At 38.7% G+C, this 18613-nt stretch overlaps 1 protein-coding gene across 1 annotated transcript in view; it reads left to right on the forward strand.

Annotated features, from left to right (window-relative positions):
- The window catches only part of cep89 (centrosomal protein 89), a 440613-nt gene that overhangs the window by 381763 nt on the left and 40237 nt on the right, over positions 1-18613 (forward strand). Inside the window, exon 16 of the mRNA XM_039762400.1 lies at positions 10203-10372. Within this exon, the coding sequence (XP_039618334.1) occupies positions 10203-10372 (170 nt within the window). The remainder of the gene's footprint in view (positions 1-10202; positions 10373-18613) is intronic.

The raw sequence follows: 18613 nt of genomic DNA on the forward strand, positions 1-18613 counted from the left end.
GCCTTTACTATACCTCAACCACAAAACAGGCCACTTACAATTGACAAACAGCATCTAGACAAGCTTCAAAACTTATGGAGTCAAAGTACACCATCCCTGCTGTGAAGCATGGAGGTGGATCTGTGATGTCCTGGGGTTGTGTGAGCTACAGCAGCACATATGACTTAATAAAACTTGATGGCAAGATGAATTCAGCATGTTACCAGAAAATATTGAAGGACAACTTGCATTCATCAGTCTGGAAGCTGTGCATGGTATGCAATTAGATCTTCCAACATGACAATGATCCATAACACATGGCCAAGTTGACCCTTCAGTGGCTACAGCAGAAATTAGTGAAGATGCTGGAGTGGCCATCACAGCCATTTTGCGGAGAACTCAAACGCGAACTTCATACAAAGCAACCTAATAATTTATGGGACCTGGAGGCTTTCTCCAAAAAAGAATGTGCAACTCTACCACCTATGAAAATCAAGGGCCTCATCCACAACTATCAGAAAAGACTGAATGACATCATGTGATCAAGGCAACTTGGATTTTAGTAACACTAGAATTACCAGAGCCTACAAAAAAACTTGTAGATCTGTCCCACCTTAAATCACTTCTCACCACTTAGTCAGCATCTTTTGTCCTTTAAATGTGTTGATAAGCAGCAAACAGCAAGCAGTCTGCTGTCACATCCCCCACCAGTACACAGTTTTCTCAACTCAAGTCTGTTTACCTTCGTGTCAGTTGTATAGAATGAGAAGTCAAGCAAAATGACATCTTTTATAAATACTATATTGTTACTTGGAACACTTACATAAAGATGCGCTATAGCTCTGCACTCTGTAGGAAGTAAGTAAATAAATCCAAATAAATAACATTTGAGCTATGGCGCGTCTTTATGTGAGAACAGCAGTGTCAGATGGGGGGGTAAGGGAACAACAACAACAACATTTTATTAAATAGCACATTTTCATACAAAAAATGTAGCTCAAAGTGCTTTACATAATGAAGAATAGAAAAATAAAAGACACAGTAAGAAAATAAAGTTAGTCAACGTTAATTAACATAGAATAAGAGTAAGGTCAGATGGCCAGGGTGGACAGAAAAAACAAAAAAAAAAAAACTCCAGACCACTGAAGAAAAAAATAAAATCTTTAGGGATTTCAGACTATGAGACCGCCCAGTCCCCTCTGGGCATTCTACTTAACATAAATGACACAGTCCTCTTTGTATTTAGGTTTCTCACGGAAGGACTTGATGATGATGGTCACGTAGACTTCTGGCTTTTAGTCCATCAATGTTGGAGCATCATGATGCTTTGAGTAGGTGGTGGCCACTACCACAAAGAAACCGGAAAAAGAAACAGAAGAGAGAGTAGGGATCAGTACGGATTTTAGAGCCACCATGAATAGTTATTATGAAGAATTGAACGTACAGAGTATCAGGATTAAGTTAAAGTGAAATTATGAGAAGGCCAAGTTAAAGTAATGTGTTTTCAGCAGTGTTTTAAAGTGCTCTACTGTATTAGCCTGGCAAATTCCTATTGGCAGGCTATTCCAGATTTTAGGTGCATAACAGCAGAAGGCCGCCTCACCACTTCTTTTAAGTTTAGCTTTTGGAATTGTAAGGAGACACTCATTTGAGGATCTAAGGTTACGATTTGGAATATAGGGTGTCAGACATTCTGATATATAAGACGGAACGAGATTATTTAAGGCTTTATAAACCATAAGCAGAATTTTAAAGTCAATTCTGAAAGACACAGGTAACCACTGTAGTGACATCAAAACTGGAGAAATGTGTTCGGATTTTCTTTTCCTAGTTCAGATTCTAGCAGCTGCATTCTGCACTCGTTGCAAATGATATATGTCTTTTTTGGGTAGTCCTGAGAGGAGTGCGTTACAGTAATCTAAGCGACTGAAAACAAAAGCATGAATTCATTTCTCAGCATCTTTCAATAATATAAGAGGTCTAACTTTTGCTATGTTTTTTAAGTAAAAAATGCTGTCTTGGTGGTCTGATGAATATGCAATTTAAAATTCAGGTTACAGTCAACAGTTACCCCTAAGTTTTTTACTTCCATCTTAACTTTTAATCCTAATGCATTAAGTTTATTTCTGATAACCTCATTGAATCCATTATTGCCAATCACTAAAATTTCAGTTTTCTATTTATTTAGCTTGAGAAAATTACTATTCATCCATTCAGAAATACCAGTAAGACATTGTGTTAGTGAATCGAGAGAGTCGGTGTCATCAGATGCTATTGATAAGTACAGTTGCGTGTCATCAGCATAGCTGTGGTAGCTTGCGTTGTAACCTGAGATAATCTGACCTAACGGAAGCATATAGATTGAGAAGAGCAGCGGACCCAGGATAGAGCCTTGTGGAACACCATATAGAATATCATGTGTCTTTGAGTTGTGATTACCACAACTAACAAAGAATTTTCTCCCTGCCAAGTAGGATTCAAACCAATTTAAGACACTGCCAGAGAGGCCCACTCATTGACTAAGGCAATTTCTAAGAATATTGTGATCAATGGTGTCAAATGCGGTACTCAGATCGAGGAGGATGAGAACAGATAAATGGCCTCTGTCTGCCTTTACTCGCAAGTCATTTACTACTTTAACGAGTACAGTTTCTGTGCTGTGATTTGTTCTAAAACCTGACTGAAATTTATCAAGAATAGCATGTTTATTGAGGTGGTCATTTAACTGCATAATAACTGCCTTCTCTAGAATTTTACTTAAGAAGAGCAGGTTAGAGATTGGTCTAAAATTTTGAAAAGCAGAGGGGTCAAGATTATTTTTCTTGAGTAGGGGTAGGATCATGAACGCGATTGAGAGAATGAAACTGAATTTAAAAAAAAAAAAGCTAACCTTTACAAGTTTCATACATTTACACCGGCTGTTACAGACTGACTGAAATCGAATGTATGTTTTTATTCTAAAATAGTAAGAATAAAAGCAGCTCACTTCTCAAAACGGGCTTGTCGGGGATAGAACCCGTGAAGTTTTGATTACCAGTCAACAGTTGATACCGTTGCACCACCGAAGCAGTCATAGTAAATGCGTGTCAATGTCGCACCCTAACACGTGTTTTTTTTCTGCAGTTATATTTTTGAATAGAAGCTCACTTGTTCTGTTATATTTGTACCTTTTGTGAAAGTGTTTTTTTGATATTTGGAAATCAGGCTTAACACATTATACACTTCATGTCTACATTTTGTCACTTATTACTAAAACATGAAAACGTTTCTGTTTTAACGATGTGTTTACTGTACATAGATTGTTGTAGTCATGGAACACACATGAAATGCATGTGTTCCAAATAATGATACTGTATTTATAAAAGGTGTCATTTTGCTTAACTGGTCACTCTATACAACTCCAAGCAACTGACACACAGGTAAACAGACTTGAGCTGAGAAAACTGTGTGCCGGTGGGGGATGTGACAACAGACTGCTTGCTGTTTGCTGCTTATCAACGCATTTTAAGGACAAAAGATGCTGATGGAGAGATGAGAAGCGATTTAAAGTGGGATGGATCTACGAGTTTTTTCATAGGCTCTGGTAATTCTAGTGTTAAAAGTAAATGAAATGTCTTTTGCTTGCTCAGTCATGTTTTCTTTAAAGTATGGTACACATCTTACAAATTCTGTCAGGGTATGTAAACTTATGAGCACAGCTGTATATACAACTGCTGGTATCTCTAAGGTTGCAGATTCAAATCCTGTTGCTACCAGACTGTTGCTGAAGCCAGGCTGACTCTTAGGTTTTGTAAATATGATTCATTTGTTAATGTATCATCCATTTGGAGTTAAAATGGGCATTTTACTAATAACGCAAATTAAATTAATAAGTGCTTTGTGCAATTCTATTCTGATTTTCTGAACACTGCAATCAAACACCTAATCAATTTGATTCCTTTTTATTTCAGCTAACCTTCCCCAGACTTCCCAAGGATGAAGCCTCCACTTTAGATGCTCTTTTTACTGTGACTGAACTTAAAGAGGCTTTAGACTGATTGCATTCTGGGAAAGCTTCTGTGCCAGATGGATTTTTGGCAGAGATCCTTTTCAGCACTTTGGAAACAACTATTGACCCTACTCTGTCAAATCCCTCATACTGCTATCTTTACCACTGGATAGGATCATTTCTATATAAATGCAAATAATACTAATAATAATTTCGTTCCCACCGCCACAATCCACTTGTTGTTAAAACAAGGCAAAGAGCCCATTGATTGTTGAAGCTTTTGCCCAATTAAGCCTGATGAATTCAGACACAAAGTTGTTTGTTAAGCCTTTGGCAAAATGCCTTCACAATAGTAATCCTGAAATCAATTCACCCAGATCAGAAACACTTCATTCATTCTTATCAAAGGGCAGACCATGTAAAACGTCGTCTTCACATTATTGATGCTGCTCCTAACCTTCCACAGATTCCTGCTCTGCTTTCTCTAGATGCTGAAAAAGCCTTTGATCATTTGAATTGGAAATTTCAAGTGACATGTTTTGCATCAGATGGGTTTTGGCATATGTATTAATATGATCAAAATGCTTTATTCATTGAATTTTCAGTGATTCTGACTAATTTGATAATGTTGCCTTCCTTACTGGTGACACTGTGGTCATTGGTATGTTACTTATATTTTTTGTAAGTTTTTCAGAAAGATTATTGTTTAAACTCTTCTGGCTAGTGTAGAATCTGATAATTGCAATTTGGATATCTGACCAATTATATTTCATGTGTTTTTAAAATCAGCAAAAAGAGATTCACTGCACTCCAGGAAACATTTCTTAATAAGCTCACTTTCAGTAACAGGCTTGTGGTTCTTTACAACATTCCACACTATTTTATATGATGCATCTGTGATGGAATTATGATCAGCTACTTTGCATTGTACTACATTTTGCCGGCCAGGTAGACTGTCTAAAAGCTAATGCATTTTATTCTTTCTTAAATTGCTCTGATGGGAATATAATTTTCTAAAGTCAGTATAACAGTCTTCATGGTGACGTTGAATACTTTGGTACCACTATTGTGAAAGAAACTGTTCTGACCACCCCTACTGGGTGTCCTGTTCTCCTTTTACATTGAGTAAAATAAGCACAGGCAGGAAGAAGCATCAATCTATCTTCTTTATTTTCTTAATCCGGCAGGGACAACACTCATTAAACATCTATCATCAAGCAGTGAAAGGAAGTGTGTTACAAAGAGGAATCCATGCTGCATCTTTTTATACATTCCAAATTCAGATCTTAATCACCATTCATTCACACAATCTCTAATACCATTGGTTATACCTAGTTGCTAGCAGGACATGGCAGAACAGAGATACCTTAGAAGGTCACTATCAACCTGGTCCACTTGGCCAGATGGCTGCTTGTTAGTTTCGTCAACCAAAGAAAGGCTTGTGACCCCAACGTGTTAAAGTACACTGGCTCTTTAAACTTCTGTATGCCCATACAGTGTTGAGTTTATCCTACACAGACCAAGAAAAGCACTTTTAACTTTATTTTCCTTTAATTGTTCAAGCCTTTCCATTACTTCAATTATAAAACAAACCCTAGAGACTCAGCATTAACTCAGTAAGTTTACTGTGTTTTCTTTGTCTTGTCGGCATACCTACATGCATGTCAGGGGCACACTGAACCAGGGTTCAAATTAAACTTCTACACTATACAGTACTTCTCTGACAAAGACGACATAGACATCCATCCATCCATTATCCAACTTGCAATATCCTAACTACAGGGTCACGGGGGTCTGCTGGAGCCAATCCCAGCCAACACAGGGCGCAAGGCAGGAAACAAACCCCGGGCAGGGTGCCAGCCCACCACAGGGCACACACACACACGCACCAGGCACACACACTAGGGACAATTTAGAATTGCAAATGCACCTAATCTGCATGTCTTTGGACTGTGGGAGGAAACCGGAGTACCGGGAGGAAACCCACGCAGACACGGGGAGAACATGCAAACTCCACGCAGGGAGGACCCGGGAAACGAATCCGGGGCTCCTAACTGGTAGGCAGCAGCGCTACCACTGTACCACCATGCCGCCCCCAGACATAGACATGTATTGTTTATTTCAGTGAATGCAAATTCTTCTTCCCACTCTTCAGTAAACGTCTTGTGCCTACGTGAAATGTTGCGTTTCGCCTTTTTTTTTGTCATTTTCACCAGTAGCTCTCTAAAGTTTTTGTTTACTTTGTGTTGTGATGCAGAAAGAAAGTTAATTTGCTTGAACAGAAAAGATGTATAAAATGCTACTGCACCCTCTTTTGAGAGAAAATGGAAAGTGCCTGTTTTGGGCAGGAATTTAAATTCTGAAAAAGATTCATAGACTTGAATACATTTCTTACTACCTGGAGGCCACATGTTTGAGGGGGTCGCTTGGGGCCTGCGTGTTGAGTAGCTTGGCTGTATTGGTTCTGATTTATATCTCAGAGTTATTTTCACTCCCAGCTCTGTACACAGTTCGCACTACAAAATCTCTCTCTATGCTTTTAACATGTTGCTGTTTCTTGGAGAACTTCCTTATGACTTCAGCTTGTTTAGTTCTTTTAAACCCCTGTCTGGGTATAAAATTAATTGGGCTAAGGTCCTTATTTTTCAGAACATCACTTTTGCCTCTAGAAGTTTCAGTTCAAATGTGTGCATTGCTTGGATATCACCCCCTGTGAATGTTTTGCTATGGACCTAATGATTTTCTTTGTTCTTGTTGCTCTTCTAACAGGTACTTTTTTTTCACGATTTGTCAAAGATGAGACAAGACCATCACAAAAGAATTGGGGCAGCCACCCATATATTTTTTCCTGGCTAGCAAATGGATGAAGTTTTAGTGCAGTTGTATACAGGTTCGAGTCCAAAACAGAACTGGTGAGGTTGAGATGGTGGGTTTTTAAAGTGCGTCAGAGGAAGTGAAGTAATTATGTCCGGAACCAGAAGTGACGTCATCAGGCTTGTGACCGGAAGGGGCGTCTTCTGGACTGGAACTGAAGTAATAGGCCTCCTGGCCGGACGTCATGGAGGCCATTCAGAATTTCCTGTAATGGGTGTGGAGCCGACCCAGACACAGACAGGTGGACATGTTGATTTTCACCACCACACGTATTTATTTACAATTATTTACAATTAATGTCACTAAGACACAGTCCATTTAGTGCACAAACCCCAACACTCACAGTCCTGGCCACACAATGTCTCTCTTTGGACCGCCTCCACTCTCTCCTCTGCCTCGTCCTGCTTCCACCCGACTTCAGTCCTGAATGAAGGGAGACGGCCCCTTTTATACACTCCCGGATGAGCCAGGTGGTTTCCGACATTCCCCCATTGGCCACGCCCCAGCGTGGCGGAAGTGCCGGCTGTTCTCCTAGCAGCTCACCGGGTGTCCTCCTTAATCTTCCCCCCAGCACTTCCTGGTGTGGCGGAAGTGCTGAGGTAACAGGTCCTCAAGGCATTGGGGTGCCTCCTGGCGGTAACCACGGGCCCCTACAGGGTGGGGCTTCCATGCCCTCAACCCGTGGCCCCCAAAGCAACCATGATGGTGGCCCCCACGTGATCCAGTGTGGGCGCAGACCCACATCCGGCCCCTCACGGCGTCCCGGCTGGGTCGTTGCCCCTGGCATCCCTGACATGGGTCTGAAGTGGAAAAAGAGAAAGAATCAGTGCACCTCGCCACCTTCTGGTCTGGTGTGGAATTACCTTCCTTCGAGCCGTTTAGGTGCCTTCCATGTGCATGTGTGTGACAATGTATACTAGGAATATCTTAAAGTTCCAGTCTTTTGGCAAGCTGTGTTGCAGTTTCCTTCTTCTGGTCTCTCCTATAATATCCATTTTACTTCACAAGTTTTTTTTTTTTTTAAAGATTAATTCTGTTGGCCTAGCTCTCTTTCTCATGGGTGGGGGTTGATTTGTTTCGAAATCCCCTGAATATCTATCCTTTTACAACTTCTTGAGTTATGTGCTTATAGAATTAATATGGTGTAACTAGTTTAAATACTTCTACATGGAAATCATTTATATAACTTGTTGATTAATCTGGATGGAAGCTTTACTTAATGTCCTCATGCTTGATTAACTTGTGCCATTTATTCAGCTTTGGAATGGGGTGGGCATCATGGAATTGGTGTTTTATTTTCTATGTAAACTTTCATGATTTTTCTACTTACTGTAACTTGTATTTACATATTTATTTAACCATTTATGCACGAGTTTCTACTTTGAAGATAATGGAATAATTGTGTTGATGGGAGATTAAATTTGGAGTATAATTGTTCATAGGAAACAAAGACATTATTTATATACAAATCTCTAAATGGTTTAATCTCATACTATTTCAAAACATTAATAAAAACTCTGTAAGGGCGAGAGGGTGGAAAAAGGTGATTATCATGTAGAGGTGCCACAGATAAAATATTCTCTAACTTAAAGTGCTTCCTACATTGGTTCCATATTCTGAGTGAATGAAGAACAAATGGGTTACAAGTAATATAAAAAAGTGCTGCAGGATTTCATTTCTATTTCAGACCAAACTAGTCTATTTGTGTCAATGCCCAGGTTTTTATATCTTGTATGTTTGCTGACCAATAATAAAGCTGAAAATTAGGTAGAGCCATGCCACCTTCTGATTTAGGTGGTTGTGTGGTCGCCTTTTGAATGCATGGAGTTTTCAAGTTCCAAATAAATGAGGATATGACTGAATCTTATTTCTTAAAGATTTGTTAATGTGTATGGGGATGTTTTGAAATAGGAAAAGAAGCTTAGGGAGAATATTCGTCTTCACAATATTTTACTGTTTACTTTTATCCATGCAAACAGCAAAATTTTGTGGAAAAAGAATTTTATATTTACTGGGACCTATTCTACTTTGTATAATGTAAACATGATTAACTACAATTGACCACTTGTAACGCATGTCACAAACATGTGTTAAAAGCAGAGAACATATTGCTTATGTCACAGCTAAACTTTACATATTTTTATGCACAAGCTTCAATGAGAATGCTTGGAGATTGTTTGGTTGATGTGCAATAAGACTTGAAGTTTGTACTAGGGAAATGTCATTTTCTTCAAAAAGAAACAAAACACATAGTTGAGGAAGGCCTATAAAAGTTATAGAATGCAAATAATACAGAATATGAAGGTTTAGGCACAATATTTTCAAAATGGGACACAATGTTATAAAAAGTGGGTCACAATTTTGCCAAACAGTATAACTTTGCAGTGATCGACATGATATCTAAACTTGGAACATAAAAGAAAATTAATTGGCGGGTTGTGCATTATAAATCGTCTTAGCGCTCTAGTGTAAAATCCAGTTTTTTGAAAATCAATCTCTAAAGGACATTTTTTATTTTTATTTAGTTGATATTGGCATAAACAAAGGTTTTTAATCATATGAATGCTTTCCTTTGATCTCACTATTCTTTACAGAACCTTTATTACATATGAATGATAGCTGATTATTTTTGAGTATGCAATTTAGGTGCAATAAAGGCAAAAACACTGAAGTGTATAAGGGGTTATTATAATTTGATAATATATATATATATATATATATATATATATATATACACAGTATATACATATTCCACAATAGCTCCAGTACTATACAATTGGTAGTTTTGCAGTCTCACAGCTATAGTTTTAATGAATTCTAGCCTGAGATCTTTCAACATGTGGTGGGTGCGGCAACGCACTGTATCAGTGCATGCTCCCAACCTCTGTCTCTAGCCATGTCTCTTTTCTGGATTATTCATTTTTTTCATTCAGCTAAGCTATTACTTCCATTTCCTCCACATTCCAAAGTTTTATATGTTTTAAGTGGTTTATAAATTCTACATAATTAAATTAATTACGATAATTAAATTGAATTCATTTACTTAATAACTAGATATGTGTGAGTGTCCATGCTTGTAATGGGCTGGAACTCCATCCAAAGTTGCATTCAGCCTTGTGACCTGACAATCTTAAAGTGGAGATGTAAGTATAGACAATCAATGAATGAATAATCCAACATACTTTTTTAAACCATCCAAGCAATATGCAGTATATTCTTTCTATGTTTTTTTTCATATGTGCAAGTTTTTGTTCAAGACATAATGTGTTCGAATTGTAGTTGGACAGCTGGAGAAATTTGACATGTTTTTTTTTTTTTTTGTAATTACTGAATATTTACTGTTTATTTATTGACACTACAGGTATACAAAAATAAAGCGTCAGCCAAGCTGAAAAACATAGGGGATCATCTGTTGAAGAAAGATGAAGAATTTGCTGACATGGCTGATACACTTAAGAAGGAAATTAAACACCTCACAACGCTTCTGCAAGACAAGCAGAACATTCTAGATGATGTAATGCAGCAGAAAAGGTAAGATGGTTTACTAAGTAAACAAGCTAAACTGTTTTCTAGGCCTTGCTCTGTTTCCTATAGCCTTATTCATCATATCTTGCATGGCAACACCAACTAAGCAGCAGTCAAGGGGTAGTGAAAAATAAAAAGAAAACAGTGAAATTGCTCTGAGCTCTAAAATTTTATTTCCAGTCCCAAACAATTCTTCTTGGTTTTTTTATTATATTTATTTTATTATATTTAAAATGTGGAGTTTTTGTTTTCATCACCTCTTTCCTGGATATTTTGCATACATTTTTTTGCCTATTTTTGGCTAGATATATTATATTCTATCTATACTAACAAAAGGCAAAGCCCTGACTGACTGACTGACTCACTCACTCACTCACTCACTCACTAACTCATCACTAATTCTCCAACTTCCCGTGTAGGTAGAAGGCTGAAATTTGGCAGGCTCATTCCTTACAGCTTACTTACAAAAGTTGGCCAGGTTTAATTTCAAAATTCTACGCGTAATGGTCATAACTGGAACCTATTTTTTCGTCCTTATACTATAATAGACTTCTGCTCGATGCCCGTGGGAGGCGGAGTTACGCCTCCCACATAATTTAGTGCCTGCCCATATGAGGCCGTCTGTCAGCGGCAATCCAATAGAAACACTGCCGCTAAATATTCACGGGTGAAGGACTGTGCTTATGCAAAGGAAGATGAGATGGTCAGGGTGGAGTTTGGCAAAAACTCAGCGAAACTGCGAGAGAAACTTTTAAGTGCCGGGTCTTAGCTAACATTAAATACAGCCGTGGACATCGCACGAGATGGCACCAGCACAGCTGGGAACCTTCGATGCATGTACACCGAGCGGCTCACGTGAACTGGCACAGTGCACTGACAAAAAGCAACAGTTCCAAAGAGTGCTGAACAAAAACCGAATTACATTATTGAGAAGGCAGCAAAAAAATATGAAGCGTGTGATACATACAAACATATTCATAAGTGCAGCTACTGCGGAAACAAAGTACACGGTGGAATCTCATGTAATTTAGTGCCTGCCCATATAAGGCCGTCCGTCAGCAGAAATCCAATAGAAACACTGCCGCTAAATATTCACGGGTGAAGGACTGTGCTTATGCAGAAGAAGATGAGATGGTCAGGGTGGTGTTTGGCACAAACTCGGCGAAACTGCGAGAGAAACTTTTAAGTGCCCTGTCTTAGCTAACATTAAATACAGCCGTGAACATCGCACGAGATGGCACCAGCACAGCTGTGAACCTTCGATGCATGTGCACTGAGCGGCTCACGTGAAATGACGCAGTGCACAGACAAAAAGCAACAGTTCCAAAGAGTGCTGAACAAAAACCGAATTACACAATTGAGAAGGCAGCAAAAAAATATGAAGTGTGTGATACATACAAACATATTCATAAGTGCAGCTACTGCGGAAACAGAGCACACGGTGGAAAAGTCAATGTCCCGCTAAAGGAAGACAGTGTAAAAAAAAAACCCGTGCATGCAGTGTGTCACGTCTCAGATAAAGAGGAAGACGAGCTGTTTATTGATACAGTAAGAAACGAATCGATGAATGAAACCTGTTATCTTTACAACGATTGACAAACACAGAATGTAACTTGAACACAACACATCCTACAAATACGAACCTGATTGAAAGAAATAATGATAATCAAATCCTTGATGACAGCAACACTCATAACAGATAACAGTGACAAAACAATTACCTTGACAATCATGTTACATTATTTTTAAAATGTTTCCTTTTTTTTCTTTTATTTATTTTTATAATTTCTTTAACACACTACTTCTCCGCTGCGAAGCGCGGTATGTATATATATATATATATATATATATCCCGATCTACTGTACATACTCTCAAATAGACAAACCACACGCCATGGCGCAATGGTAGAGGCTTCGCCTCTAGCGCCGAGGTTCGACTCCCGAGAGGGGGTGCACTGAGTATGTACGCGCGCTTCCTGATTCATTTTACCCTCACATCCCCGTGGTTTGAGATGTATGAAAAATATGCGGTTAACGCAGAAAGACAGATCACCAATTGAAGCTTTATGAATAATGGATACTTTATTCGCCATGATTGTTTTGGTAAAGCCATACTCAGTGTATTCATTAGATGAACGGTAAAAAAGTAAGAGCGAGGGGAGGGTGACTTAATGAGGCACGCAGGCGAAACCACAATAGCACACGGGCTCGATGCGTCGGTGCACATAAACTCGATCTGAATTGCGTGATCACATTCGAAAAAATATATCTTTTCAAATTCTATTTAGTCGACACAAATATCTTTGGTTGGAATGTAAGGCGAATTTACTCTTTACATTTGTATGGTGAAGAAAAATTTATGCAATGATGCCTACATTTAACTTACATTCCTACCAAAGATATTTCTGTCGACTAAATAAAAATTCCTTCTATTTAAAATTTAAATAGAACTTGAACAGATACGATAGTTCATAATATCCACGCAGACTTGTATGTAAGAGCGGGAGTCATCCGTTTTAACAAAGGCTGAAATTTGGCAGGCTTATTCCTTACAGCTTACTTACAAAAGTTGGGCAGGTTTCATTTCGAAATTCTACGCATAAGGGTCATAACTGGAAGCTATTTTTCCCCATATAATGTAATGGAGTCTTGAGTTGGAGATGGCTGCGGGGCGGAGTTTCGTGTGACATCATCACGCCTCCTACGTAAGTATGTAGAGCACAAGGAAGAACTCCAAACAGCGATCAGCACAAAACGCCATTTCACAATTGAGAAGGCAGAAAAACATTATGAAGCAAATGATGCATACAAGCATATTCATAAGTACAGCTACTGCGGAAACAAAGCACGGCGTGAACCGTAAGTTTATATTAAATTAAGTTCATAGGCTACCACTAGCGTTTGTAATTTAGTGCCTGCCCATATAAGGCCGTCCATCAGCGGCAATCCAATACAAACACTGCCGGTAAATATTCACGTGTGAAGGACTGTGCTTATGCAGAGGAAGATGAGATGGTCAGGGTGGTGTTTGGCACAAACTCATTGAAACTGAGGGAGAAACTTTTAAGTGCCGGGTCTTAGCTGACATTACACGAGATGGCACCAGTACAGCTGGGAACCTTCGATGCAAGAACACCAAGCGGCTCCGTGAACTGGCGCAGTGCAGACAAAAGCAACAGTTCCAAAGAGTGCTGAACAAAAACCGAATTACACAATTGAGAAGGCAGCAAAAAAATATGAAGCGTCTTATACATAGAATCATATTCATAAGTGCAGCTACTGCGGAAACAAAGCACACGGTGGAAAAAGTGAATGTCCTGCTAAAGGAAGACAGTGTAAAAAAAACCCGTGCATGCAGTTTGTCACATCACAGATAAAAGGAAGACGAGCTGTTTATTGATGCAGTAAGGAACTAATCGATGAATGAAACCTCTTATCTTTACAGCGATTGACAAACACGGAATGTAACTTGAACACATCCTACAAATACGAGCCTGATTGAAAGAAATAATGATAATCAAATCCTTGATGACAGCAACATTCAATAACACTCACAAAACAATTACTGTATATTGACAATCATGTTACGTTATTTTTAAAATGTTCCCTTTTCTTTTCATAACTTCTACTTCTCCACTGCGATACGGGTATATATATAAATGTATATATATACCCGATCTACAATACATACTTTAGCATAGACAAGCCACACGCTGTGCTAATTGTAGAGTCTTCGCCTCTAACGCCGACATTCGAGGTTCGATTCGAGAGGGATGTACTGACTATGTACGCTACTACCGATTCATTTTACCTTCGATCTCCTTGGTTTGGGACGTATGAAAAATATTAGGTTAGCAGAATCATGTTACGTTATTTTTAAAATTTTCCCTTTCTTAGCACAAGCACAGCTGAGAAGCTTCGATGCATGTACTCCATAACGCGCTAAAAATAACGCATTTAATCACACTTTCAATTCCAAGCAAGCGGGAACTTTTGTCAATGCATGATTTCCTGGTACATCCATTACACTGATGCACACATCACAGCTACAAAAATGTTAGAGTCGGAATAAAGCGCGTTCCTACGACTGATCATTTCGACTTCCCGAAAGCCTTGATAAAAGCATGGTTTTGTGCACACTGAAAAGCAAGCAAAATTAGATGCATTACAGAAAGCGGACTTTGTGGCTCTTACTGGGGATCATTGGACTTCCGTGACCGTTAGTAATTCTAAATACATCTAATTACAAAATGTTCAATGATCACACTGTTTTAGCCTAATGTACAAAATAATTTTGGCTAATGTTACTCAGAGTTTAAAGAGTAAGCTGGTCAAATTACCTTTTATGTTTCTGACTTATTTTTTAAGAAGAAAAACTGCACTTTATGGTGAAATTTTGGTTATTATTATTTAAAGACAATACTATTCTGAAAATGTACTTAAAGTACTTAAACTACCACTTTATTTTTAAGTCTGCCCAATTTTAACCAGGGATGATATTTTTGTTTCTGTTTTGAATTCAAATGCAGTTTAAAGCTTTTTTTCAGAAATTAAAACAGCTTCAGTTTACAATATTCATGTCCATGTCTATTATTTGATTCTGTAAGCCCACTAAAACCGTTTTAAATAAAAAAAAAACATTTGCGATTTGGGGCAAATTTACGTGTCGATTACATACGATTAATCAAGATTAATTCTTACACAGCCTCTAATTAATTGGATTAATTTTTTAATCGAGTCCCACCTAATATATATATATATGTAGATATATATATGTAGATTTGTATATATATGTGTATATACAGTATATATGTAGATATGTATATGTTGTATATACAGTATGTATATATATGTGTGTGTGTATATACAGTATTTATATATATGTTTATATGTATATATATGTTTATATATGTGTCTGTGTGTGTGTGTATATACTGTATATATATATATATATATATATATATGCCAGCAACACTCATATCAATGACAAAACAATTACATTAACAATCATCTTACGTTATTTTTAAAATGTTTGCTTTTCTTTTTCATAACTTCTTTAACACACTACTTCTCCGCTGCGAAGCGCGGGTATTCTGCTAGTATATATATATAATAATAAAAGGCAAAGCCCTCACTGACTGACTCATCACTAATTCTCCAACTTCCCATGTAGGTAGAAAGCTGAAATTTGGCAGGCTTATTCCTTACAGCTTACTTACAAAAGTTAAGCAGGTTTTATTTCGAAATTCTATGTGTAATGGTCATAACGGTCAACAACGTCCGCCATATTGAACTTTCTTATTCATGGCCCCATCTTCACAAAATTTGGTAGGCGGCTTCCTTGCGCTAATCAAAACCAATGTACATACTTATTTCGGTGGTATGACGCCACTGTCAACCGCCATATTGAACTTTCCACCGTCACTAATTCTCCAACTTCCCGTGTAGGTAGAAGGCTGAAATTTTGTACTTATTTCTGTGATATGATGCCACTGTCGGCTGCCATGTTGAACTTTCCATCGTCACTAATTCTCCAACTTCCCGTGTAGGTAGAAGGCTGAACTTTGGCAGGCTCGTTCCTTACAGCTTACTTACAAAAGTTAAGCAGGTTTCATTTCGAAATTCTACGCGTAACGGTCATAACGGTCAACAACGTCCGCCATGTTGAACTTTCTTATTTACGGCCCCATCTTCTCGAAATTTGGTAGGTGGCTTCCCTGAACTAACCAAAACCAATGTACGTACTTGTTTCAGTGGTATGATGCCACTGTCAGCCGCCATATTGAACTTTTCAACAGTCTTTGTTACTTATGGGCCCATCTTCAAGAAATTTGGTACGCGGTTTAACAACGCTAACTGAATCCTACTTACGTACATATATAGGTCCATAGCCTGCACCTCGTCACCGTGTGAGGTGGCGTTGGGTCCCCCATCCCAACGCCTCCCATGTTGTTGGCTGCGTGCCTATATAAGGCAGTCCACGTCGCTCCGTCTCTACATTCCCTTCCTTGCTTCGCCACAGGATTCACATCTCCCTACTGATAACTACAGCCTTTTTGTTTAATCCACGGCTTCTCCGCTGTTTTATTGTTTGTTTATTACAATTATAGTTATTGTGTAGGTATTTTAGACTTACTTTACATTGCTCAGGTACCCATTTCCTTTATCGTTCCAACCCCCATTACCATGTCTATCAAGATGATCACTATAAATCAAAGAACTGTCACTTACCGAGTGGTTTCCATGCCCGGAGATGGCACCTACCTTTTCAATTCTCTTTGTTACATATTGCACGGCCATATCAGGCTCACTCTTGATATCCTGAGGAAGATTCTGTCTTATGTATTGAATGACTGGGACAAGTTCAAGGTGTGGACTGATGACGGTACAGGAGATAATTATACTACACAGGAGCACTAAGCCCTTCACCTATGGTTCTGCATGTGAGTTGATGGCTGCCGCTGAATTGTTTGGTTGTCGCTTTCAAGTGTACCGAAATGGGCAAATATTTTACACCTTTCGAAACCGCCAATGCCTCTTAAACATCTTAGATTGACAGGTGACGATTCCAGTAGTGGACACTTTGATGTTTATGAATGTTTAAACTCTCAAAAGTTGGATGTGAAGTTATTAATGAAACCGGTTGTATACTTACAACGCTTGACAGATGCGGAATGTCTCTTCAACACAAGTCCTACAAATACTGTCGTATTTGAAATAAACCATGAAACTCACACCGATTATGACAGCAGCAATCCAAACTGTGAGATTTAAGACAAGATTACTGTTCACATGGCCAACTGTAAGTTACATGCTCAAGAGTAAGCTCGGCGCACAGCTTGGTCATGTTACAACCGGAGGGCGAACTGACAACATGGTATACAAAGAGATCCTTAACAAATAATTATTGGCATATTTTCCCTCAGTTTAAAAAGGTTTAATTTTCTTCTTAATAAAAATTTTAAGGCAGTACTTCGCCGCTGCGAAGCGTGGGTATTTTGCTCTATGTGTGTATATATATATATATATATATATATATATATATATATATATATATATATATATATATATATATATATATGTCACAAGAACGAGACATGGACAGATAAAGAGTTGGGGCAGCCACCCGTATATTGTGGTATCCTGGCTGCAAAAGTCGTTTTTCTTCTCAAACACAAAGCACTGAAGTGCATACAACCGAGTCCAAAACAAGACTAAGGAAACAAAGGAAAAGGGGCAGGTTTTAAAGGGGAAGACAGGAAGTGAGGTCATATGGATCTGGCACGTGGTCTTCCACCATTGGTTTGTAGCCGGAGGTGACATCAGAGGGACTGGAGCTGGTGTGGCCGACTTCCATTGGCTCAGTCCCGAAGTGATGTCAGGAGAGCCAGTTGAAATCCCCGGGATGGTCTACAGGCAAGGGAGAAAAGAGTCAGTGCACTCTGCCACACCCGGCATGCCTCCGAACTGCCTTCACTCAAGCCCTTTAGCTGCCTCCCATGCGCGTGTGTGACAATATATATATATATATATATATATATATATATATATATATATATATATATAACAGTGGAACCTCGGTTCATGACCATAATTCGTTCCAGAACTTTGGTCGTAAACCGAGTTGGTCGTGAACCGAAGCAGTTTCCCCCATAGAATTGTATGCAAATACAATTAATCTGTTCCAGACCGTACAAACTGTATGTAAATATGTAAAAATGTGTTAAGATTAAGCACAAATTTAGTTAATTACACCATAGAATGCACAGTGTAATAGTAAACTAATTTAAAAACATTGAATAACACTGACACAAAACACCCAGTCTCCCTGATCAGCTACACGAGCTGGCTCGCTCGCGCTCTTCTCTTTCTCTCTCTGTAGCACACACACCACCAAAGCCCATCCCTCCCTCCCTACCTCAGCTACTGGAGCAGCCTGGCTCACGGCGCTCTCTCTCTCTGTAGCGCGCACACACACACACATCACTTACCCCTATCCCCCTCCCATCCCTTCCCTGTCAGCTGCCCGTGCTCGCGCAGCATTTTTTTTTTAAATGAGTTAAGCACAGCAGAAAACATTGCACAAATCCGAAATGCATTTAAAAACCTACTCACAAGCAACCAAAAAAGTAACATTGCAACAAATCACACAATGAAGTCCTCCATGTAAACAATTTTTTAATTGAGTTTTAAGCACAAGGAAAAAAGCGAACATTTGAAAAAAGAGAAAAATGACATTGCAACAAA

Source organism: Polypterus senegalus, chromosome 9 (assembly GCF_016835505.1).
Source record: "Polypterus senegalus isolate Bchr_013 chromosome 9, ASM1683550v1, whole genome shotgun sequence".
Lineage (NCBI taxonomy): Eukaryota > Metazoa > Chordata > Cladistia > Polypteriformes > Polypteridae > Polypterus > Polypterus senegalus.